Genomic DNA, 26,543 nt, shown 5'->3' with positions numbered 1-26,543 from the left:
GCTGGAAATTAAATTATTTTTCTTCAGTAATGTACTTTTTACATACATATGTTGAGGTTAACATGCATTAATTCACCTGACCTCAGAGTAAATTAAATCATGACTATCATAAATGAGAAGAAATGAACACCATCATGTTCTGCCTTGTGCGGAACACCAGTTTGTGATAAACACAGGAACCATATCTTGCTTTGCTTTCTACTGATTTCTTAACCAAAAACAAATGACCTCACCTCTATGGTCTTTTGAGTAAGAATGGTCCCCATGGGCTCATATATTTGAATGCTTATTTACCAGGGTGATATTATTTGAAAAGATTAGAAGGATTAGGAAGTTTGCCCTTGTTGGAGGAAGTGTTGTCACTAGAGATGGGCTTGAGCTTTCAAAAGCCCATACCAAGCCTGGAGTCTTTCTCTGCCTACAGATCCGGATGTATACTGCTACAGTGTTTGCCTACATGCTACCATGCTTAATACTGTCATAATGGTAATAGATTAAATCTCTGAAACTACAAGCAAAGCCCCAAATAAATGCTTTCTTTTACAAGTGTGACCTTCGTAATCGTGTCTTTTCACCAAATAAAAAAATATATACCATTTCATCTACTCTTTGACAAATGTAATTTGTATGATTAAAGATGGCAAGGATTGTCACCAAATCAAAGTGCTAGGAGAAAATAGATTAGGAGAAAAGCATAGTAATATGTTACAATGGCCTTGGAACTAATAGAGAATCTAGAAATCAAATACACTAGTATTTTATGACTTCTACTCATCGGTTACTAAGTAAAAACTGAGATAATATAATAAATATTACACCACCGTTGATCACATACCAAGTCAGTGATCAGTACAAAGAAATCATTTTTGTATAGCTTCTAATATTTGTCTGTCATGACTATTAGAAATAACAATCCACTCCCATATTAAAGAATCTCACATCCTTTTAAAATGATTTAATAGTTGTATTAATACATTTAAATAGAGTATACGTTTGATATATATGTTTTTAAAAATATCATACATCCATATATTACCTTCCATACTTATCTCTCTGTCATTTAGTGTGCATAACAACAATGATTCGAGCTTTTCATGAAGAAATATCTTCAGTAGAATGCTAGCCAGTAGTGTTCGGTCTTGTCCACATACATGTGATAGAGCATAAACTACGTGAAGTTCCTTTTGCAGTACAAGCTAAAAGTGACATAAATAAAGACTGCTGAAAGTACACAACAAGACCAATGGAAAATATAATTGAAAAAACATATCTACTGAATATTATTGTTAAAAATTAACTTTTTAGCCTATATATTTCTAGTCTCATTAACATCAAAATCACAGTGTGTGTTTTTTACATCTGGATACTAGTCTGTCATTAATATAGGGCGTTACTACTTAATGGATTTTTATTAAACAGTAAATATTTGTTTAATATCATTAAAAATGATTACACTAGTAAGTAAATACCTCTTTAAATTCACTGTACTCTTCTTCTGGCATGATTTTTTCCATGGAGTATCGTGCTCGAACACGCAGAGATCCTGGTTCAATACCTTTTAGTGGTATATGGGAACTTAGCAGAAACCATTCATCTGTTGCATGTCCTTTCTGTAACCTGCTCAACTGGCAACGCATAAATACTACAAAGGAAAAACAAATTACTGTATTAAAAAGTCATATAATAAACTTTTCTTGATAATCCTTTTCTCTAGTTTTAAATGGTATTCTTTAAGAAAGTTTTCAACACTACCACAAAGTCAACCCTTTTTTTCTTTATTTACTGAAGGCTTGCTATGTGGCAGTATGGGAACATGGGATTGAGAAATGATGAAGATTTAATGTCTGACATGCATGCAAAAAGTCTTAAGCGATCAAAGAGGATGCAACTCAAGTGCTACAACAGTGAAAAATAATGTTGGGACTCAAGGTTACATAAATCGGCCTCGGGGAGTTAAAAATTCTGTTCCAAACAGTAAACTTTAAATTGAGTTAGCTACTGAGCTAAAAATAGAAAGCATGGCATTTTTCTGTGTCATTGCTGTGATGTTATCATATAAGTAATGGAGAAACACATTAAAAAAAAAAAAGGTAAGCAATTACAGACTAAATATTCTATTCAGAGACCTACAGGTTTTGATGTCATATTACTCTTTACCCTGAAACCCTGAGTTGTAAGGAGGCATAAACATAATTCACCCTGATGTAACTCATTAAATCACACTGTCGTCTGTCCTACCAATAATGTGGGAAGAAATGTACTGCTTGGAATAGGAATGGAGCATCTGCTATTAAGCACCTAAATTTTCTGTGTATGTTTTTTTTTTCCTCTTTATCTTTGCAGGTTTAGGTTTTAATCCCCAGGCCTCTGCAGGCTGGACAATACTCTACCACTGAGATATATAACTCTAGTCTTAACAGTACCTTTAATATGTAAAGTGTAGGAAATTAGGGTTCACTACAAAAGTATGGATAAAAAAATAACCATCACTACAATTTTCTCATCTTGGTTTTGGGAATAGGAAAGTGGGTATTTGTATATTTTAAGTTGTAAGGACTTACACAGTATATACACTTTAGCCACTTTGTTCCTTCTTATGAAATCTCCTCTGAACAATCAAAATATTAAAAAGCAAACTATTATATAGCATGTGTTTCACTTCCATATTGACACCTTATAAACTCTAAAAATATATGCAATATGCTTTTGTTACTTTAGAAAGCTTAATAATCAACTTACAGATATCTGGATCTTTGCTTTTCTTTGTTTTATTACTAAGTGTGATTTCAAATCTATTGATGTCAGGAGGAAGATCACTAAGGAAGCAAAGAGAAAAATTAGAAAAATGTTTTAGTATCAAATTACCTTATTTCTGTTTTAAGAATTCAGTGTGTTAGATTTAAAACAAGATTAAACCATTAATAATCCATTAAAATAAAATTAGGAAATATGGAAAACATTTTGTCATTGTTTGAGTAATCCAAATTTGAAAAAGGCCAACAGAAAATACTATTAAAACACCTAGAAAATAATAGAAACTTAAAGAGATAAGTTGTATATAAACAGCAGGAAGAAAATATAATTATGATTTTAAAAATTGATATGAGAAAATATGACTTACTCAAAGACAAACTCCTCTGACCATACTGGATTTTGCCCCTCCCTTGCATGAGTTTTTGCTACTTGGACGCTATTCAAGTAGATGTTACAATATGGATTAGTAAAATGTTTTACTGGTAGTTTATGGGCTTCTTCAATATGTAAAACAAGGCTGCTGACCTAAAGAGAACACAAAATTTATATCCAACATTTCAAGACCTGTATATGAGGTTTCTAACCCCCCAAAATAATGACTTTTTCCTTAATATTTAAAAAAAAAACATAAGCTTTAGTAATCAACTATCACCATCCAAATCAAAACTACAAATATTATAGTATAAGCATACTGATTTGTAATGTATAGAATAAGCAAACATATGCTTACATTAAGTTTTTACTATTCTAATAAGAGTCTCAAGGTATTCTAAGAAACCAATTTTATCTTCTGACATTTCAGAAAAGACAGTAATTCCAAGAACCTAAGTTATCACAGTGTGGGTGACAGACCTGGCCATCTACCGTCGACTATTGTTCTTTCTCTACATCAGTTATGGCACCTCTAACAAGTCAGTCTCCGAGCCTCTCCTTTTTCATACGGTACATGTAGAAGACTACACGCCATGTTAATGATTGGAAACAGTCCATAGCCAGACAGTAGATTAACTGACTCATCAAAGGGATTCAAGATATTAGCTATGATTTTACATGAAAAATATATATGATAAATTTCTATCTATTGATTATTTAAATCATAAATATAATTAAATGTCCTGGGGATAAAACCCAGGGTTTATATTACAAAGAGTATTTAGTTACCTAAAGAAACAACTACTTTATATACTTCCAATAAAATAGTAAGGTAAACTCAATAAGCTTACTAGAAATACCCATTAACAGAGATCATTTTACTCCATAAACACATATTCTTGACTTTCTCCAAAGTTTTAAACACATCAAAATCTGATTTGAAACAACAAAACAAGTGAAGGTGAAGAAATAAAAACTAAGTCAGTTATGTTGGCACACACTTGTAAAGCTAGCTGGCACTCAGACTGCTGCCGGTGGGTAACTGTAAGGTTGAACCCAGGCTGGGCTACAGACAGAAACCCCATCTCTAATAATAAAAATGTTTATAAAAAGTATGTAGCAGTACATACCCAAATAAATGAGTTTAGCTGGACTTCCAATAAACAAAAGTATAGACAAAGTTTAGGTTTTATTAAGATCCTAAAAATCATGTAATCAGTCTCAAAAAAAAAAAAAAAAAAAAAGAAAAGAAAAAACCCAGAAGTTTTCAAGGATACTACCTTGAGTATGATTAACTCAAAAGGTACTTTCAAAAGTACCTTTCATTCTACCTAACTGAGATAATTTTTCAAGCAAGAAAGAATGTGCACAAGTTAACAGTGACTAGGAATAAGAGTACATATATAAAGAAATTTCTTTGACAGAAGAATCTGCCACCAAGCCGAGCAAGTGACGGCAAAGCTGTACAATGCCTGGAAGACTAGACTAACCTTGCCACTCTTAAGAAATGCTAGCCAAAATAGCATGCATGCAAACATAGAGCAAAGTGAAGAGAAAATTAACTATTACAAGTCAGACAAAATGAAGTTTCACCTGACGAAGGCGTTTATTAGATGTTCCTGGGCTACTTTTCCGTAAACTACAAAATGCTTGCAGCCCTTTCATCCAATCCTACACAAACACAAAACACAAGACAGTATTACAAAGAAATAGAAATGAGTTTATGCAATTATCAACTTATCAATTTATCTTTTTTATATTTATTATTTCCCATTCACACTCTACAATTCCTATTCAAAATATACTAGACTATAATTTCTTGCTGTCCTATCAAAGTGAAACAAAAAAAACATAATAGTAGTTCTGTCTCTCTAATATTAGTTACTCTAAGTCAAAGGGCCTACTTAGGATCCAACGTATTATAGTCATCTGGTTCATATCTAGGCCTGACTGATGATGTTTCTATTCCCCCACACTTATGTTCACTTTTTAAACTAATTAATTTTTCAAAGTTTCCTCAGAAAACGGCCGTATTTGTACAAAATACAGTTAAACACTCTGAAATATTACAACTAGCTGGCTTACTTTTAGATTATACAGAGAACAGCCCTAACTTATGGAAATATGACAAAATGATTAGTTTCAACTGAATCCATAGAGTATTTAAAGGTCAATTTTAAAGGGCACTTTTCATTCTTCATAACACTTCACTCTGTGTGTGTATTAAAAAGAAAAAAAAATACCAGAAACTATTAACAAAAACGTTGACAAGGAATTTCTCATTTGTTTAACAATACTAAGACTTTAGACATGCTTTCATAACTGTACTATGGCAGTTTGTATGCTAGTTAATAAGGAAAGTTAGGCTAATACAAAGATATCAATAGCTTAGGGAAAAGTGACCTTACCTCTGCTTGTTCTGGAGTTTCTCCTGCAAAGTAAAAGATGTAATGTTCTTCACTAAAGTGCTGAACTACTATCTGAAAACAGTTTGGCCTTGGAACACATACACAAAGAGAGAGAGAGAGAGAGAGAGAGAGAGAGAGAGAGAGAGAGAGAAAGAGAGAGAGAGAGAGAGAGAGAGAGAGAGAGGGAGAGAAAATTATTTAGAAACTTAAAAAATATTTCCATCAACTTTAAAAAGCCACAAAATATAATTTAAGATTGTTACAATTTTTAATTTAGAGAAGTATGTATATAAAATATGCATAAATTTTATAAAAATGAAATTTACTGGTCATTCAATATTTAAAATAAACAGCAAAATTAATATTAAACTGTTATTACAAAGAGAAAAGTGATAAAAAAATTTAAGTAGAATTTCTAGAATTACACAAACTTAATAAACATACAGTGTGTGCATGCACTAAAAAGTAAAAAGGAATGTTCTTCCTTGAAAAATGTTAATGCTTATCTCTAAGTTTGAATGTCTTGTATTATAATTTTCTATTTTCAAATATTTTACAGTCTATTTTTTCACCTATTAAAAACACCATCTCTCCTATACCACTTTCTCTGTAGTTTAATGACCTACAATGTTTGTTCCTATCTTCCTCCAGTATGAATTATAATAAATCATTTGTCAGATATCTGGTTTGGCAATGTACTGATTTTCCAGTTAAACTTGAAAATGCTTAATAAAATATTTAACAAGGAAGTGTTCAGAACTCAATAAATATTTCTGTGTTACTGTAGACAAAAGATTTTTATCATGCTTTGAAAAGATCATAAAATAATGGAAAATTTTGAACTGAGAATTTCTAATCTAAATATAATGTAGTCTAATTTAAATATGATGTGATCGCAACTAACTATCAAGACTGGAAAAATGTACAGTAGACCACGTGAAGACATGAAGAACAGCACACACTGGGGAGCTGGAAGGATAAGCTCAGGCTGAGGGGAGACTGACATTCCCCTCACTGGTTGTGTCAACCCTTCCATAAGATGTGTGGGAATGGCCAAAAGCTGGGGTGCTAAGCAGAAAGCAGCAAGGAAAAGGCTATCCAAACTCCCCCCAAGTTCCACCATCACTGGGGTGGAAAATGGAACTGAGGCCCCTCAATGAACAGACTTTTGTGTTGGGCACCTCAAAGTGACTCTATCTTCACAGAAAGGCAAACCAAAGGGAGGCTGAGTGTACTAACTTCAGAACTCAGTCCTCACTTGATCACCATAGGGTATAAGAACAATACCTTCTGGAAGCAGTAACATCATTTTCTTTCTTTTTTTTTTTTTTTAATTGAATATTGTCTTCATTTACATTGCTAATGGTTAAAACCTTTCCTAATTTCCCCCCCTCCCCAAAGACCCCCAACTCTTCCTCCCACCCCCTGCCTCCATGTATATGCAGCCGACCCACCTCCCCCCTCGATTTCCCTTTGTTGAGACTTCTATTGATTGAATCTTTACCTGACCAAGGACCACTCCTCCCACTGATGCCCAAAAAGGCCTTCCTCTGCCACATTTTTGGCTGGAACCATGTGTACCCATTGGTTGAAGGTTTAGTCCCTGGGAGTCCTGGGGCGTCTGGGTGGCCGAAATCATTGTTCTTCCTATGGGGCTGTAAACTCCTTCAGCTCCTCTGGACCACCCTCCAGCTCCTCCATTGGGGACCCCATGCCCAGTCCAACAGTACGTTACAATGTACCCAGCACAGGAAGCTCGAGAAGGAAGACTTAAGTGAGGGTGCTTTGGTTCCTCTGAGAAAGGGAACAAAATACTCACAGGAGCAAAAAGGGAGAAAATGTGTGGGGCAGAGACTGAAGTAAAGGCCACCCAGAGACTGCCCTACCTGGGGATTCATCCTATAAACAGTCACCAAACCCTGACACTACTATGGATGACAAGAAGTGTATATCAAAAGGAGCAGGCCATGGTTGTCTCTGGAGGGGTCCTGCCAGAGCCTTACAAGATGTTTGTCAGTCATGTAAATATAAGCAGATATTAAGAACCAGAAACAAATTAATGAAGAGTGAAAAGGAAAAGGACAGCAGAGGACAGATAGCTAAACAGTTTATGAGTAGGTATAACTTAAATTTTAAAACAAAACAAAAAAAAACAGCAGTACAGATGAAGAACTAGATTTATAAAAGAATATAACTTCTCAACTGAAAATGTGATCAATAAAATTCAGAAAACTTAACTGAAGATAGAATAGTGAAGTAAGCCATCAAAAGAAAGTACCTAGCTTGAAGATGTCTCAAGAGTAGATGTAAAACACAAACACATATATTTAGCTAATTGGGACATGAAACACGTTTAATGCAGATCTTAGAAGAAATTTTGCAGAAGCACTGCAAAACCATGCCAAAAAAGGTTTTCCTAAAGCTGAGAAAAGACAACAGATCTTTCATTTAATCAACTATGATCATTAGAACTTAAAAATATATAGCTGTAGGCATATTCTGGTTTTGTTAAATGAAAAACCTTCAAAAAAATCCAGAAAGAGTCATTAGCATAAATAGGTAAATAAATAATATATCTAAGAGAAAGAAATTGAAGTGTCTCAGTGAAAATGATGGAAGGCAGTAAAGCTATAATCAATGTGGTTAAAGACCTCAGAGATAATACAGTGTGTTATACATAATGAAGATGCATTATTGTTCAAGCTGGGAATGAGCAACTGACTACTTGTTCAGCTGTAGATGGGGCATCTGTATGAGTTTCAAGAAAAACAGCTAGAAAATATAGGGAACAGAGAAAATTGCTGTTCTGTTTTCCTGGTCACTCTCCAAAAACAATAAATATAATAAAAACAATAAAAAGCAGATACTAAACTGGCCTATTTCAGGAACAGAGATTAAGATTTGAGTTTAACTTTTCATATTTGGCATAACTTTTCACATCCAGTTTCAGACCTGGTATCATTAAATATTCATAACTTAGGTACATTTAAAGTATCATACAAACAATTTCTACAAGGAACTGTACACTAGAAGCAATAAATGATATGGTGATGCTAAATGTGTATTTATTGCTTTCTAACTGTCAGAACATGTCTTTGTTCTATAATTAGAAATTCAGTCCTTCCTTATTCAATAAACATGTGACTTACTATTATTCCCACAAAGAGGGTTTTTCCTACAAAACATATTTTTCAACTCTTCTATCAAACAGTCACAGTCTGATCCCTTTTCTTCATACAAAAACAAAAAAAACATGAGACTGAAGTGCCTTGGATATTTTTATATCCTTCATTTTTGTTTCTTTTTGTTTTTTAAAATAAAATGTTTATTCTGAATTCAGGTCTACAGACAAAACCAGCCCCATATTGCTTATTTTCAGGAAATGTTTGGTTTAACTTAGCCTCAGCTGGTCTAAAGGCATACACTCCATCCTTGCTTGACACAGGAGACACTGCTCCCTGCCCTGTACTCTTTATAACTGGGAAAGAAGTGACTTATCATGTCCATCCTGTCTCCTTCAGTGAATCTTTCTTGTGTTTCTAAAAAACAAATATTTTGTCCTCTTATTTCTTGAGCTCTAGAAAAGACACTTTTGTACATGAATAGTTCATTGAATGAATATGGAGAGAGGATGACTTGAAAGGGCTTTTTCCACCACCTTGTTTCAACCTAGTCTTTCATATTGTGAATGTTTGGGGGGGTGCATTTCTTACCCTTATCAGCCTCCTGTCTTGTTTTAAAACAAGAAAGAAGAATAGCAAAGTCAAGTGAATTTATGAAATGCTTAGTAGGTAATCCTACTACTGAGAAGCCATTCCATCAATATCTATCTAAGAGTCAAATTGCACACACAGCTTAGTCAAGAGCTGAGAAAAAATACTCTTAAATAAGTTTAGGTAATTTTATACTCTTAAAATATACTCTTGAAAATGGTCTGAAAACATCTACTATTTTTATTATTAAAACAGTTATGAAGAAAAACAGTCTTACCTGCCGAAGAGACTGTCGTGGACAACGTAGACAGAACATACACTGAGATCTATTAGCCCTTTTGGTTTTGTAGCTCGTTTTTCACTTTCAAAATAAATAAGTTGGGCATCACTGCCCTCTAAGATAAAATATAAATTTTTCCAACGTTTTCCTTTGCCTGTTAAAAAATAGTATCTTTCCTTAGGAACTATGAAATCGTATTTTCAGAATACAAAATTAAATATATTTCAATTTTCATTCTGTTTAAAGAATACAGCAATCCATGTATAATTACAAAATGCCTCTAACATGTAGGAAAAAATTATTGCTTAATGAATTAATAAATGAGAGAGTTCATTAGAATATTTTAACTTTCTCTACTGAAATTTCATTATAATAATGTTTAAAATTATTGTTTTAGAGTCATGGTTTACCACCCAACATCGATTTCAATAACTTATATAAAACTGAGGTAGATTTATAAAATAAAACTTTAGGCTGGGCAGTGGCGGCGCACCTTTAATTCCAGCACTTTGGAGGCAGAGGCAGGTAAATTTCTGAGTTCCAGGCCAGCCTGGTCTACAGAGTGAATTCCAGGACAGCCAGGGCTACACAGAGAAACCCTGTCTCAAAAAGCAAACAAACAAAAAAATTTTTAGTATTTTGAAGTCTAAGTGCCACAAGGAGTTTCTCTAAGAAACCATAGGAGAAAGCCTGAAACTAAATCAAGATTTAATGGCACACTTCAAAACATATAAGTTTGTTTTAAAACCCTGGTTAGATACGTGGATTTAATAAACTAAACCTAATTTTCAAACATTCTATGTACAAGCTCTGAACAAATACTAGTTACTAATTACACATGACAAAACTGACGTCTTGCAGTAAGTTTTATATATAATATTTATTAAATTCCTACATTAAATCCATAGTCTTAAGAGTTTGCTTACCCTTCTTCAGAAGATAACCTTTTTTAACAATATTTTTATAAAAAGCATCCTTTGTTTTACGTCGAATTGTATTATAGATTTCCTTCCCATCCACAGTGTCATTGAGTACTTGTCTTTGATCCTGAATTGTAAAAACCATTAAAATTATTTATGAAAATAGATCAAAATACTAATTAAAAACAAGGTTTAAATATTTCTAATACTAAAATCAAAATATAAGTCTTCCAAAGAAATTCTCAGAAAGGTTTATCATTTCTTAAGAACAGCATCTCATGGACAAATGCTATTTCAAACCTCATTCAGTTTGTTATATTTTATGGCAAATGATAGTTTGATCTACTTACCCGAGAATTAACTGCTAATCAGGAGGCAATGTGAATTACAGCAAAGTCATGTTTGTGACTGTTCTTTAACTCTGAGAAACACCATGCACAACTACATCACTTAACCAGTATAATCATGACACATCCCCATCTTAACCCTCAGTTCACCACACACGCGATATAGCACACCCTTACATCCACACCTGGTATTTATAAACTGTCGGATTTAAAATACTTTTCTTTCTACTCCACAGCCTTCTTTTCTTTCACAGCTTTGATGGCCACTTCCAAAACAAGAAAGCCTCCCATCCTTTTTCACATTAAAGCACCTTATTTTCTATAACCCTTACAGATTTCTTTTTCCTTAGGGATATGTAAAGCAACACTACATTTTTTAAAATTCCTATATTGTATTTATGTGTCAATGATGAAATGTTATACTTTGAACTCCACTTTCCTATGTGCCCTAGACTTTTTTATTGTTTGACTTCACTAAAACTAACAAGTTTTAGAAATGCATAAGACATTTGACATTAATTGCTAAGTTGCCTAAAGAATACTTGTCACAAAGAATATTAAAAAATCATGATCTTCACAAATAAACTAATTTTCAATTGTATTAAGGTATGCAGAACTAGTTTTCGGTATTCCCATTTCTGTATAGTAGTTCATTTATTTTTGAAATATTACCATTTTATAGTATCTAGATTTGGGGAGGCCTTGTATGTCTATTCAACTTCTTGTAAGTATAGAACATTAAGCTATTTTCATGATCACCTTTCTATTTTAATACATTCTGCTATTTCATTTCCTTGTTCAAAAATTATGCCCGGGCACTAAAATGTTAGGAAACAGAAGCATTAATACCTCCTCCAATGAAAGTGGCAAACTGTCTTACATGCTAAATTCAACCCATTATCTTTTACTTTGTTGCTGATTCGTAGTACTGTGGTTTGAACCTGGTGTATTCGGCATATGAGGCAAATGCTGTACTACTTAGTTATATCATCAGGTCCCGACCCCAAACCCAGTCCTCTGTTTTTATCCAACAAGTTTAAGTGAACCACAGACGATAATTAGTAATGACTAATTTCCTAGTCTATTACAAACTTGTTCTCATCCATTTTTATTTCAGTGGTGATAGTCTTTGTATTAGATGTAGAATGTGGCACACCTATCATTTAAGACATATCACATTCATGACTTCAAGGTAATCTCTACGTGTTGTGTGTTTCTATGTATGTACGTGTATCTGGATGTGGAGACCTAAGGACAATTACTCCACCTTACTTTGTGAGACACTGTAGCTCCCCCAACAGAGATCTTGCCAACTCAGCAAGACTGGTAGAGCAGAGACCTGTGAAGATCCTTTTCTTTCTACCTTTTCTTCGTGCTGGGATTATAGTGTACGCTACTGCAAACAGCTTTTTTAAAGTGAACTCTGGGAAATCAAATTGTTCTTATGTTTATATCATAATCACTTTACTAACTAAACCATTTCTCTAGCTTTATTAAATATTAAATTACGATAGTAACTACAAATTAATAAAGGATGCTAGTAAGAATGCAGCTTCACTTGTAGGTTGTAATAAATCACTAAATGATAGCAAGGCATGTGTTCCTCACTCTGAGACCCACTTTCTACATAGTTCTGAACAAGGAAATCTCAACTTACAGTCTTTCTTGAAGCTAGTAGATATACTGAGAATACAAGGCTACAGAAGTCAAACTTCAATTCTATTACCAATGACTAGGAAAACACCATTTAACACTTAAATTCAACAGTCTACACTCATCACAGATTACTGTGTTCTAATTAGAGAAAGTCAGAAACTATATGAAGTAAATTATACAATAAAAGATGTAGACTGCTTTGCAAAGAAGTACCTGTCTCTAAGTAAGTCTCATATGAAGCTATTTTTTTAAGTAATCCTTTGTATAACTAAAGAAAGGTAAGTAGATGTCTGAGGGAAAAGCTAGCTCAAAGATCCAAAAAGGCAAAGGACCTAATATGTTTAAAAATCTTCAACAAAACCAGGCTGTGTTGACATATGCAGAAGCATGAGGACCTCTGTGAACTGAAAGACAGTCTGTTCTACAGAGCAAGTTTCCAGGACAGCCAGGGATACACAGAGAAACCTTGTCTCAACAAAGAAAACAAATCCCAAACAAAGCTAAAATATCAATTAAGGTAACAGATGACATGAAGACAGTAAAAACAGGTATGTGGGTAAGACTGAAATTCCAGTATAGTTTCCTGTCTGCCACCAAAGGTATTTTATCTTTTATTCTGAAATATTAAACATCTTGGATCCAACTCCCATTTTATGTCTAACTCTTATATGCTATAAAGAACAAAGGTACACACAAAGAAATCATTTTTTTGTGTTGTTTGTGTTCAGAACATATTTTGAAGTCAGAGCAAGAAGGATGTTCTCAAAACAGTAAGGGGAAAAGAACCAAGGATGACTCAGTGACTTGAGAAATATACTTAGCCTTTCGAGTATAAGTTTTGTTATTTGTAAAATAGGCATGAGTATAGCATCAACTTGGCCAAATTGTTGGAATAATTAATAATAATGCATAGAAAAATACCTAAAATGAAATGTTTTTATAATTTTGAATTTTTTAAGGTTTTTATTTATTTTGTCTAAGAGCAAGAAGCTACTCACATGACACAGTGCACATGTGGAGGTCAGAGGATAACTTGGAATCAGTTCTTTCCTTCCATTAAGTGAGTGCCTAGAGCTGAACTCAGGTAGTCAGACTCAAAACACAGTACCTTACCCACTGAGCCACCTCCTCAGTTGCTTTTCTATTTGTGAATTTTCCATGAAGTACAAATTCTGGGACTGGCTTGTTTCTATTTTAGCTAATGTCTTGTTATTTAGGGTACATAGAGAGGAGAGTTAAGTTGATGGTGCAAGCTGACAAAGTTGTTCATTAGAAAAAGAATATTTGTATTTTCTAATGGACTGTTAATTAAAAAACAGGTTTATATGTTGAGTCTTCAATCTTCTGCTGAAACCTACATTCATTTCAAGACTAACACAGTATACTATCACTAACATTTAGCTGCTTGTATAGAAACAATTTGTTTTATAACCATTTTTGAAACATTCAAAGAGTAACAACTTAAAGTTTCTTTGGTTATTACAAGGACATACTAATTATCTACTGACTACTAATTATCTAAAGTAACAGAATTGAAAATTAAGAAATTCCCCTACAATTCATTTTCTAAAGGAATCTAAGCAATCAGTAGTTTTAAATTTTTCTAGTTTTAGAAGATTGCTTGTATAACCATCACAAAGATTATTTTGAAAACAAGATGCCAATTATTCCAAGCAAAATAATAACAATAATGCTGACCTGCATTGGTACAGGTTCCTTAAGATAATAGCCTTCAACAATCTGTTCTTTCCGATAATGGTCGATGATGTCCCCGATACTGTTAAAATAAAATAATTAACTGTAAATCTCTTAGAATACACATAAGCTTTGTAACCAAGGATTATCTATTCATAAGTAGTTCTTGAATACAAATAATCTGAATATATTCATAGAATAAATTAACAAAATAGTCACATTATTATAGAAAAACATGAATGTTACAAATACAGGCTTACAGGTTGGAATATGTAAGTTAAAAATTCCGGTTCACATATATTATATCAAACATGCAACCATGAATGGAACTCCATGCTCAGAAAGTAACATTTAGTGAGAAAATGAGTACAATCTGATTTTTTGGGGGCGGGGAGTGGTTAAAAAAACCAATCCTTCAGATATGAAAGTGAAGGACAGAAATGGTGTTTATTTAACAAATGATAAACTAAGAATTTTTTTTTACATTAAATCACTTATATATTTGATTTTGCATAAAATTTCACTGTTGTAAAATAATAAATGAATAGTTAAGTGAAAATAGAAGTTGAAGAATAAAAAGAAAAACTAATAGTTTATTCCCCCTGTCTCGATGGCTTGGAAGGATTCGATGATTTTGACTAAAAAGTACCATCGATTTCTCCATATATTCGGAAAATATTACTGATGAAACTAAAAGTAAAATGACACAGGTTTAGGATGCCACCAAATATTTTTGTAATAAATAAAATTGTGTTCTGTAATTAATAGGTCACATTAATTTCTAATATTTAATTTCTGGAATTTGAAACTTTTATTGTATATACTAAATGGATGAGTATTTTTAAGCTTTTCAAAATAGATCTCCAACAAGATTTTTTAACATGCCCCTTGATTTATTCTTTCCACAGTTCTTCAGTGACATAATGACTGTTTACGTCTACAGTTCCAAGAATCTCTCCTATATTAAAAAATTAATTTAAATAGTCAAAAGTAAAATATAAAAATTGTAAAAGATGATTAAACACATGTACATATTAACAGATGGGAAGAAGGAAGAATAAAAACAGACAAGATAATTTTTTAAGAGACAATGGGAAATAAAATTTCAATATAGGATAAATCTCAAACTATTTAAAGAAAAATTAAAGTCAGATAAAAAAAATGAAAGCAGCAAGATACCACCACAAAGATGACTGTGTTTTAAAGTAAAACGTATCATTTATGTATGAAAATTAATAAAGGCCAAAGCCTTTTGCATACATGAGAAAGTGGACATAATTATGGTAAATGCAGACATGGAAATTTAACAGTGAAACACAATAATTTGTATAAATTAGTCAAATATATAAATGATCCTTGGTAAGATAATTTAAAATTAAAATTTAAAAAGGTTGAATGGAAGTACCCTGTGTGGGTGGATAAAGCTGTTCTCCAAAGCCACATATTATTAGAAGAAAACTACTATCGAGAGGTGGGCTACTTTTTTAAGCCTCCAAAATAATATAAGCAATCACATTTATTTTTACTGATCATGAGAAATACATGGTATTCTGAAACTACCATACCTGGAACATTGAGAAGTAAAGTTGAAACAAAGTTATAAGTTTTTTCTCTCCTGTGTACCTCTCACAGTTCTAGAAATTGCTATGCAAGTAGCTGGGGAGAACTGTCACCAAGTTTTAGTTGTGGACCCACTGTGTTACATTCAACCTACTAGGCAAGATATGTCCACTGGCATATGACTATTCGGAAGGGACCTGAGGCTTGGTTCACAGGAGGAAACTTCACATGTGTACTATAAACCTGACCAAGTCCATGGCTGAGGCAGTCAAAGCTCTAGCAAGGAAGAAGCTATAGCTCCTGTTTTGTGGACTGCCCATGATGGACATCCAGATTTCCTTCTCACTAAGCATAGCAGCACACTCCTTTAAATCAGCACTTGGCATATAGAGGCAGGTGAATTATTCTGAGTTCAAGCAAGGTGAGCCAGGACTATACATTACCAAGACAGTCTGGGCTACATAATGAGACCCTCCCTGTCTTAGAAACAAAACAAACTTGCTTCTAAATAATGTATTCATTCCCAGAGATGAGTACTGCTATCATATCAGCTTTGGCCAACGAAGCTTCTTTCACAGTGCACCATAGTTACTGCTGAAACTCACAACACAAATGTCTGTCAGTTAAAACTTGATATCTTATATGTTGCAGGATTTTCCCTGACCAATCACATTAGGGCAGTGGGAGGCCTGTGATTGGACAGGAAAAGGGAGGTGGAGCTAGGACTGGGGAGACAGGAAGAGGTTTCAGGAGAGGGAAAGAGAATTAAGCCATAGGACTTGTAACATTTACCAACCACAAGTAGCTATGTTTTCACAAGGTTAGAAATGTTGGGATAATGCTTTTATCATTATGAACTGGCTGTTAAATTACTGTACTGGTATCTTGTAAACTGTGATATTGATACATAAATCTGATTAGTTAAATAAGCATTAAGAGTCTTGATTCTACCAGATTATTAGGTGTTAAGGTGGCAGATCGTAGGGTATATGGGTCATTGCATGGAAGCAAGAGGTATTCGGGAAGCCCAGTGTGGGCTCGAGAGTTGGCAGGCTGGAAGCACTGCTGGAGTTGGCAGGTCGATCTTTTCAGTATTTCCCACGACACTTATCTCCCACCCCAAATTCAGGAAACACTATGAAAGGGGCAGAATGAATTTAAGAGCTGAATGAAAGGATGCAGTGTTGTGAGCGGCTGTCTTTCAGTTATGACATGCCTGGCCTTGTATTCATGAACCCTCATTAAGTATTACCGGCACACCACAGTATAAGATTCAATCTCTAAACACCCTGCCAAGAAAAGCGAAGGGCTTCTGAGAGCTATCCCTGAGAATATATAGGCAATTAATAGTTGCTGAAGAAAAGAAAGATATTTTCTTCAGTTACTGTAGCCAGTGGGTGGGTGGGGTACATATTTATAAAACAAGAAACTTCTAAAACCACCATGCCATATACTTTAACTTAGTACATATTACATAAAACTATGCACATCTCTTCCTAAGCCCTTCAAAGATGTTACTCTTCCATGTGTTACTAAAACCTCACTACTTCCCTTTTACTATTACATTATACTCTTTTGTTGGTTCCCAAGCCTATTTGTATTTTCCTTCAATTCATCACAACTTGAACACCATCTTTTCTAACATTTTGGAGTGCTAATAATGTAGAAATGTTTTCTTCTTTAATGTATACATAGCACAGTAGATTTCACTAAATAATCAGTCAATAAATGTCTGCTGAATTCAATCCCAAGTAGCTTTCAAAGCGGTAGCTCAAGTTGCTTCATGAAACAAAACAAAAAATCTAAGGAGAAAACAAATTACTCAAAGTATGCCTAGCAAGCTTGATTCTAGGTGAAGATGTTTAAGCCTATATTATAACATTAAAGGTACTATAGTAGCTTAATATTAAATAGGCAAATGTCTAATTTAACCTTCTATTTAATGTTTTTTTAACTGTCCACTGAACTTCTGATGAGCAAAAGATCTTATCGCTGAATTTTTATTTTCCAGATAATCAGCTGTTGAAGCTTTATGAATTTAAAACTCAAACTGGAACTTAGGGAATTCTAATTAAGGTGGGGAATATTAGGACAGTATTAAGAAGTTAAGCAGGTAAATATATTTTTAAAATAGATAACAGCTTCCAAAAGAAGAAACAACTACACTATCAAGGTGGACAAATTTTTCACCTGGCTTTCTTCTTTCCAGAACAACACTGCCACTCTATGTTACATGTCACAGTATTAATATAATCACTTTCCTAAGCAAGCAGTGAAACTCACTGTGAGTTTGGAAAGTTCTCTAGGAGTTGAGAAGCAGAAACAAATCAGACACACAAAATGTTATCAACTTGAGAGAATAATCCAGTAACATAATGACATCTGTAAAAAAATAAGATGACTCCTAGGGAATTACATACAAATAGCTTGTACATAAATATTTTATTAAACAGAAAGACATTTGGGAGTTGAAAAGTTATTAACAATCATGTTTGACACTGTTTAAAGCATTCTCATAAAAGACTATAGTAATTATATCAGAAATTGAGGAAATCTGAATATTTTGATTTCAACTATTTTCACCACAGGCTGTCTTATGATTTACCTGTTATAATAGCGGCCTCCCATCATAAACTGGTTGTTAGGTGTTGGACAAATTTTAAATCGCTGAATATTTTCATTGGTCCGAAAATACAGGGAATAATCTCCAGGAGTATTATCTGAAGGCCTCACAAGAAAGCTGCAGACTTGTCCAACTGTAAAAATGAAGCTGTTAGTTTTATACTCTAATTATCAAATCAAAGAGAAAGTTTGCTAAGTAATTAGGAAGTACAATCACATGTAAAATTTTATCATAAGACCTTTACTATTTTCATTTTATGTTTCCACCTAAATGTGTTGTTCCCAGTGTAACTTAACTAGTTTTATTTCATAAGCATATGGAACAGAAATTCTATAACCTCTGGAGTACATCTATACCCCTCCCTTTCTGAAAGAACTTTCCTGACAGAAACAGGAACCAAAACTGTTGCATCATCTGTTCATCTCCTTAAAAAGATTGAAAAGTTAAACTAATTTGCCTAATTTCTCCAGATTTCCAATTAATAATTTAATATACTTATATAAGAATTTACAAAGGCAAATCACTTAAATATCATGAGTATATTATCATAAGGCGATATACACACCTGATACTTTACTTACTAGGTATGATTCTGAGAAGGCATACAGAAAGGACTATCTACAATTGACAAGGATTCCTAAAACTATCATCTCTCCTTTGTAATTAAGTACTGGTAACAGAAACATCATGAACTGACTCTTTTAAGAAAGGATAACCAACACAATTATCATGTAATTCTTTTATAAATCAGTAACTGTTTCAATCATCTAGATTAGACTTCTGCTATCAAGTAACAGTATTCAATAGAAAGAAGTAAAAAATAAATCTTATATTGCGTTTTCATGGTTCAACTTAATATATAAGTAAATTAATAACTGCAAACTATGTGACTTAATATAGGATTTCAAAGGGAAAAAACCCTCTTGGTGATAATATTGATACCGTATAAACAAAAATAGACTGTAATGGAAGAAATGTTTAGGCTATTTTCATGTTTACACACCTAAAACAATCCTGGGTACTTCAAATACTTGGTGACTTGGTATCTAAATATAAACCTACCCCAACAATTGACTAAGATAAATATTTCTGGTTCCAACTTGAAAGCTGATGGCATACTACTCTGGTTCAAATTTAATTTCTATTTGTACAATATAGCATTTTCATGTTTAAAATTATATTCTGGATCTCCTGAAATGTTGGTTATTAAATCCATTAAGCACTTCACAAACTATCTCAAATCCTATGAGAGCATATCGATGATTTAAAATGTAATGCCTTATATCTTTAAACAACTGAGACTACATATTTAACAACTAGTAGTTAATTTATTGTAGTTGTGTATTTCCAGTACCCTAGAAAATAGATATCCTACCAATTTTTCAAGAACTACAACATCTAAACTACACCGATTGATTTTTGTCCCAAATCTATGTCAGACATGGTGTACTAGTAGAATAACCTAGTGAAGGGCAGTTAATAATAAAGACTGAAGTAATGCAGCTGGGATCATGCTGCAACTCTTTAATATATTTCCCATGTTGTAGTGACCTACAAACAGAAAATTATTTTTGCTGCAACTTCATAACTATAACTTCACTATTGATGTGAATTTTAATATAAATATTTTTGGAGAAAGAGGTTTGCCAAAGGAGTCACAACTCACAGGTTGAGAACCCCTGCTTTAAATTATAAACCCATAATATAAGGAAATTTCATTTACATTTCCCTGTAACAATCATAGTAATTAGAAATTAAATTTCAAATAAGGTTCAATTATGTAATTCCACCATGCCTACAAGAATGTATATTGACACATGCCTTTAATCCAACACTTGGAAGCAGAAACAAGTATGTATATCTGTGAGTTCAAGACCAGCCTAGTCTATAAAGCAAGTTCCAGTACATACACAGAGAAACCTTATCTAAATATTAAAGAGTATGTTATGTGTTCTAAGTGTGTTTTGTGTAGGACAGACTTAATACACATAAAAAAGTTTATCACAAGATTATAAGGTGTAAAATATGGGAAAGGAAACATGGACAGTAGATAGAAAAGGAGAAAAATATACTCCACAAGGGATTATACTGCATTTCAACTAAAAACAAAACCAGAAAATATCAACTCCTATTGCCCAGCACTGGAAAGAAATAACATGTATATATTATCAAATGCTAAAGAAAACTATAGTACATTAGAAATGGTTATTTCAATTTTATATTTTATAAAAATATTAAAGAATAGAAAGGTACCTGTCATTAATAAGTTATAAGCTTCTTGTTTGGAAATCTTCCCATGGAACCATCTTAAAAAGAGAACAAATTAGACATTTAAATCAAAAGTCCACATGCTGCTTCATTCATATACTCAAAGGTAACCAAGCTGATGAAACAAATGTCATGGAAATGGACAAATATTCATTTGTTACATTTCTATTGTATTTTGCAAACTTACTACACTTTATCTATTTTAAGAGCAACTGTCACATGCTTATAGCATAGCTCCATTTTTCTTTGAATGGATTGGAAGGGATAGAGAAAATTATACAAGGCAAAAATTATACAAGGCCTCCAAATATTTTCTCATGTTTCCTTCAAAAATAATTTTCTTTTAGCATAACTTGCCTAGTAAAATTAAAATGTAAACATAAGAACATGTACATACCAATGGAAAGAACTATTTTTAATTCTGAGCTAACAGCCTATCAAATTGGACTGGTAAAATATTTCATAATCTGTATTCTGGAATTTAGAAATTATTATAAACTATAATAATAGAAAATATAGGAGAATGAAATTTGAAAGTATCTAATATTTACCTTTTTTATAAAATAACATGTTGAAAAATTACTTAAGGATCAGGATCAGGAATGGTGGTATATGCATTTAATCCCAGGAGGCAGAGGCAGGCAGATCACTGTGCTCTGAGGTTTGCATAGTAAGATTCAGGGCAGTCTGGACCATACAGTGAGATCTCATCTCAAAAACTAAAACTGCTTAAAAGCCAAAGGTCTAACAGTTTTCCTCTTATTTACATTAAATCTCATTTTGTCTTGCTAGTAATCTCAGAACACTTCTCAACCACTGTGCTATGTCTTATGGTCTACAGTGATCTGTAGTAATGAGTTAACTTCCAGCTGTAAAGTACATATACCTCAATACTAAAAGCCTACATGCTCTAAGATGCCACGCTTCAGGCTTAGAGGTCATTCTGCTTCAAATTAACCATTCTCTTAATAGGGAAAGTTAAAATACAACTTAATTTTCAAGTAAATGAAAAAGTAATCATTAATTCAGATTTCCTGATATTCTCAGAATCAGAATAGATGTAAACAATGAAGAACAAATGAACTATACAGTCCAGAATGCTTTAAATGTATAGGGCTACATACTGCATTCAAGAAAAGGTTAAATTACCACTTACTACACATTTTAAAGTAGGTGAAAGGGGTTTTACCTCTTTAATATTAAAAAGAAGATTAAGGATTCCTGTTTGTAAGACATGCAAGGTGAGAAAGGAGACCTCATGGCTAATGCTGCCTGGCTAATGCTGTTCTGTGGTGGAATAAGAAGTTAAAAAACAAAATCCCTTCTGTGACCTTCAATAGAGTAGCTTACTGTGACTTCATTCTGCACAGTTAATGAAATGGCATTATAGCATATGACCAAATTTGTTTCCAATGTTTTACAGATCACAGTGCCTGGATTTATTAAGCATGATTCACTTTAGTTATAACACTGACAATGAAAATGTTGCAAAGAATAATGGAAAGAGAAACATCTAAATAAAATCATATCATAGCAACCTCTGTAGACCTTTCTCAAGTTGTATTTTTTAAGATGAAACTTAAGTCTATATTACATTTACTTCTGTTGAGGTTAAATAACAAAAACCTTGAATTTTCATAAATCTCAGGCTGTTTTCTTTCTCCTCTGTGGAACAAGAGCTTTGTTTCAATTCATCAGATTGTATTTGGCATTTGTCTTTGATATTAATAACACGGATATTTTCCTTTTCTTAGTCAATACTGAATGCAACTTTATTTCTTTTAAGCACCAGAGGATTACAGTGTCCTTAGATAGTCTGCACACATCATTTCTCAGCAGGGAATTCCAAAATAAAATGAATGTACTTCTTCTGCAAGACCAATTTCACACCCTGTAGCACTAATTCCTGTAATTATTTGTGTCCACCTTAGCCATGATTTGGGTAAAGTGATATGAAATCTGCCTGAAATTATGGTGTCAATAAGCATTTACAGGGAGAAAAAGACCCAAATAAACTACCCATGCTGTGAGATTTCATATATTGCAAGATATCTGAAAATGTAATAAATTTATTTAAAAAAAAAAGACTGAAAAGGGACATATTCAATAAATATTTTAGAGGAAAAAATTTATTAGAACTTTATGCCCACACAGAAATGGAGCTCAAAAAAACAAACAAACAAACAAAAAAACCTGTCAAAGCAGCTAATTAATCTCAAAGGGATTCACTGTGGCTAAGGATACTTTAGAGAATTATGATACTTCACTGCCATAGTCTCTACTTTTAAATATTTAAGAGACTAGGCAGGTATATAAAATATACCAACACAAATTTAACTTATGCTAAATACCACATAGAGTTCAGAGAAAAAAGACTAACATGTATTAATATGACTTCCCAGTGAAATCTCATATGTAACATTGAAAAATAAATGTAGTTTAAATATTTACTGCATCTTAAATCTGTACTATTAAAATAGACACAAGGGAATATACACTTTCTCTTGAAAATCTGAAGGATTTCATAATACTGAATTCAGATTAATTTAGTGTGCATGTGTGTGTGTGTGTGTGTGAGAGAGAGAGAGAGAGAGAGAGAGAGAGAGAGAGAGAGAGAGAGGGAGAGGGAGGGAGAGAGAGAGAGAATATGAATGTGTGTAAGTATGTGGACATCATGATATGCACTTAGAAGTTGGAGGATAATTTGTTGGGTCCTGCGGATTAAATTTAGGTCATCAGATCTGACAGTAAATGCTTCTGCCTGCTGAGCCATCTCACCTGCCCCATGAATTCCCATTCTAACACACATTAACTAGACAGAGTGGTCACCTTAAGACACACAAAAAAACTTTCGAGTTTTCCACTTCTCAACATCTGTACTATTAAGCAATGAATGCCAATTACCATTTGCTACCACTCAGGCTACTGTCTTCTGACAAGAGGGAAAGAAATTATTCTTTGCACTGTGATCTCTGTCAAGATTATATAATACAGAACAATATTATTGTGATTGGAAAATATATAAAATATGTATATTTACATATACACATAATACAATATGCCTTTGCTATGACTCTGATGCTCTTCAACCATTGCCTAGCATTTGACACTGCTGAGACAGACTTCAAGCAGAGCCAACCAGGTACAGTTTGAGTAACAGGGTCACTTTTATGTGTATGGAGTAATATTAAAATATACTCATAACATATATTCTATTAAGACAGGAAACTAAGAGAACTACAGATAAAATACTCAGATTAATGTATTTTCTAATGGCTAGATAACAAGAAAATAAAACACTGGAGGCAAGCTTTAAATTCCATCTATAAATACTGATAGCTTGGTTAGGGGGGAAATGCACTGAAAAAATAACAGGTGAATATTCTATGGAAATAATATGAGCATAACAGGATTAAAGGATTAAGATTTTAAAAGGAATCTCATACACATAAAAGGATTATTTCAAAGGACATTGCTTAGTTATACTAAAATTTTGAGTTATCTTACATAACAATAATAAACACTGAATTTAAAGTTCATTAATGATGTGGCCACAAAAGAAAATACTATAATCAGTAAGAAAATGAAGACAAATATGAGCTCATTATGACTCAAAACAACATTTACCAGACAGTCTTTTAGTTTGGTGATATGAGATGTGTATATAGGTATAGGCCAATGTTTGCTTATAATTCTTACTTAAAAAAATTTTTGTACTAGTTCTTAAGAAATATTTATATATCAGTTATGTGAACCAAATTTTTAAAAAATGTCATTAAGTATGTTGACTATTTTCTAATTTATGTTAACTTTTTCTTTTTATAATTAATAAAAACTTACATTTTGCCTTCGTGTGGATCTTCTTCCCGGCCCTAAAGGAAAGACATTAAGACAGCATTTTATGAAATTAAATCCTAATATCATTTCATGAAGATACCTAAGAATCAGATCTTCAAATCTTTCTCCATGTCTTTCATAGTTACATGTATATGAGAATGTTTCTATTCAAGAATTGCACTCTATAATTCTCTCTTTTCTTACCTCGCCATGTTGCCAACAGTTCAAATCACTTTCTTCTCTTTTTATAAACTATTAAAGTAGCCCAACTATAGTATAATTCTTGCTGTGTCCTACTCCAACCTCTCTGAATTCATTAGCTTCCATTATAGATGCGCACTTAAGTAAACCAATCAAACGGACACAAAATTTTGGAGCCAAAAAATTTTGGAGCCAAACCCCTACTATGCTCTCTCTTGCCTACAAATTTCTCTTTTTACAACCAACGCCCTTAACCGTAGGCCTCACATGCTTGAGCATGCATTTCCTACCTCACCCAACTCACTTTCCTGGTGTCACACCTAACTATCCATTTGCTAATCCACCTCATATTCCTACTCTAGTTTGCCTTCTGTTGTGATTGTTGCTATCAAAATGTCCTTTCAACTCACTGCTACCTACCTATTTTTAAAAAGCAAACTATTTTATATTTTATTTAAAAAGATAAACCACCTCAAATGCTACCTCCTCACAATGAAAATTTTGACCCTAAAAAGTGAGCACTTTCTTTTCTGTGGAATAAAACATGCATCCATTTTCACCATATTTTAACCTTACTATATTATGGACTCAAGGGTTTGTTGTTTTGTTTGTTTTTGTTTTGTTTTATTTTTGAGACTGTGTCTCTCCATATAATCCAATCTATTCTGGAACTCACTCTGTAGACCTGGCTGAGTTCAACTTACCAAGATCCACCCGCCTCTGCCTCCCAGTGTTGGGATGAAAGATGCATGCCACCAGATCCAGCTGTACCCCAGGTTTTAAAGCTATTCTAACATTAATATTACTCATTCTACTATAATGACAATGTTAAAAGTCTAAGCCATTTTTATTAACATCACCACCACAGTATCCATTCAGTTTTCACTGAATATCTGTCCTAACAGTTTACACTGAGTTTTCAATGAACAGATAATGAAAGAAAAATATATTAACTATACAAGGACTTCTCTTAATAAAGTCCTCACTAAGTATTTAGTCAGACTAAAATCAAACATTCAATGAATGTATAATTCAAATGAATGTATAATAGGCAAAAGGAAATCTAACATAAACAAAATCTAAAAGTTTATAGGAAAACCAGCATTTATAGCATGTTTGAGTCCGACTGTTCCTGTCTATATACCTCTTCCAATGTAGAATTTGGAATACTATTTAAAGAACTGGACGTTATAATCCTAGATCTTGCACTATGTTTGTAACTATGAATACAGGGTATATCACATATAATTTCTATAACTCCTTCCAACTTCTCTCAGAATGTTTTATGCATGTGAATCAAGATTTAGCTGCCAGAATAAGCAGACAAAACAATCTTCCACACAGGAGATAGTTCTGGGGTTCCATAAAAGATCACAGAAAACCATTCTATCCTACCATACAAATCTAAGAGGAAAATGTAAACTCCAAAATTATGTTTAATAGATTTTGGTGGTGTTGAATATTGTCTATAATGCATGAACATGCTAATTTGTACTAACTTGCTAATTTGCATCCAAAAATACATTGGTGATTCATACCATGTACTAAGATAAAGAATAATGTATAATATGATAGAAAAGAAAACAAGGGGAATATTCAAATTGTAGAACTTTGGGGTTATATATGAGTATTATAATTAAAATTTTTTGAGATTATTAGAATTACATACATACTTGGAAAATTATACCAAACATACAATTACTTAAAATTCTGAGTCAGATATACATAATGAAGAAAAGAAGTACAAAAGAAATCAAAATAAGTACAAGTGATAGTTAATTTCAGAAATCTAGAAGTATTTTGTGCAAAGGTATATATATTATAACATACTAATATACTTTTTATTTCTTTATAAATTATCATTTTAAACACCAAATCCATCTTAAAATTTCTTTGCATTTATGAATTT

The 26,543-nt window shown here is 32.9% G+C and overlaps 1 protein-coding gene across 1 annotated transcript in view; it reads right to left on the bottom strand.

Annotated features, from left to right (window-relative positions):
• The window catches only part of Rasa1 (RAS p21 protein activator 1), a 63,455-nt gene that overhangs the window by 9,321 nt on the left and 27,591 nt on the right, over positions 1-26,543 (bottom strand). Inside the window, exons 6-17 of the mRNA XM_052160045.1 lie at positions 24,437-24,468; positions 20,582-20,634; positions 18,311-18,461; positions 14,149-14,227; positions 10,454-10,574; positions 9,525-9,681; positions 5,535-5,622; positions 4,720-4,797; positions 3,122-3,279; positions 2,740-2,816; positions 1,470-1,642; positions 1,037-1,196 (exon numbers count right to left, since the gene is read on the bottom strand). Coding sequence (XP_052016005.1) covers positions 1,037-1,196; positions 1,470-1,642; positions 2,740-2,816; positions 3,122-3,279; positions 4,720-4,797; positions 5,535-5,622; positions 9,525-9,681; positions 10,454-10,574; positions 14,149-14,227; positions 18,311-18,461; positions 20,582-20,634; positions 24,437-24,468 — 1,327 coding nt within the window. The remainder of the gene's footprint in view (positions 1-1,036; positions 1,197-1,469; positions 1,643-2,739; positions 2,817-3,121; positions 3,280-4,719; positions 4,798-5,534; positions 5,623-9,524; positions 9,682-10,453; positions 10,575-14,148; positions 14,228-18,310; positions 18,462-20,581; positions 20,635-24,436; positions 24,469-26,543) is intronic.

The sequence above is a fragment of the Apodemus sylvaticus genome, chromosome 16, assembly GCF_947179515.1.
Source record: "Apodemus sylvaticus chromosome 16, mApoSyl1.1, whole genome shotgun sequence".
NCBI classification, from domain to species: Eukaryota; Metazoa; Chordata; class Mammalia; order Rodentia; family Muridae; genus Apodemus; species Apodemus sylvaticus.
Note: the sequence above shows the minus strand (reverse complement) of the source record. Positions and strands in the feature narration are given on the sequence as shown.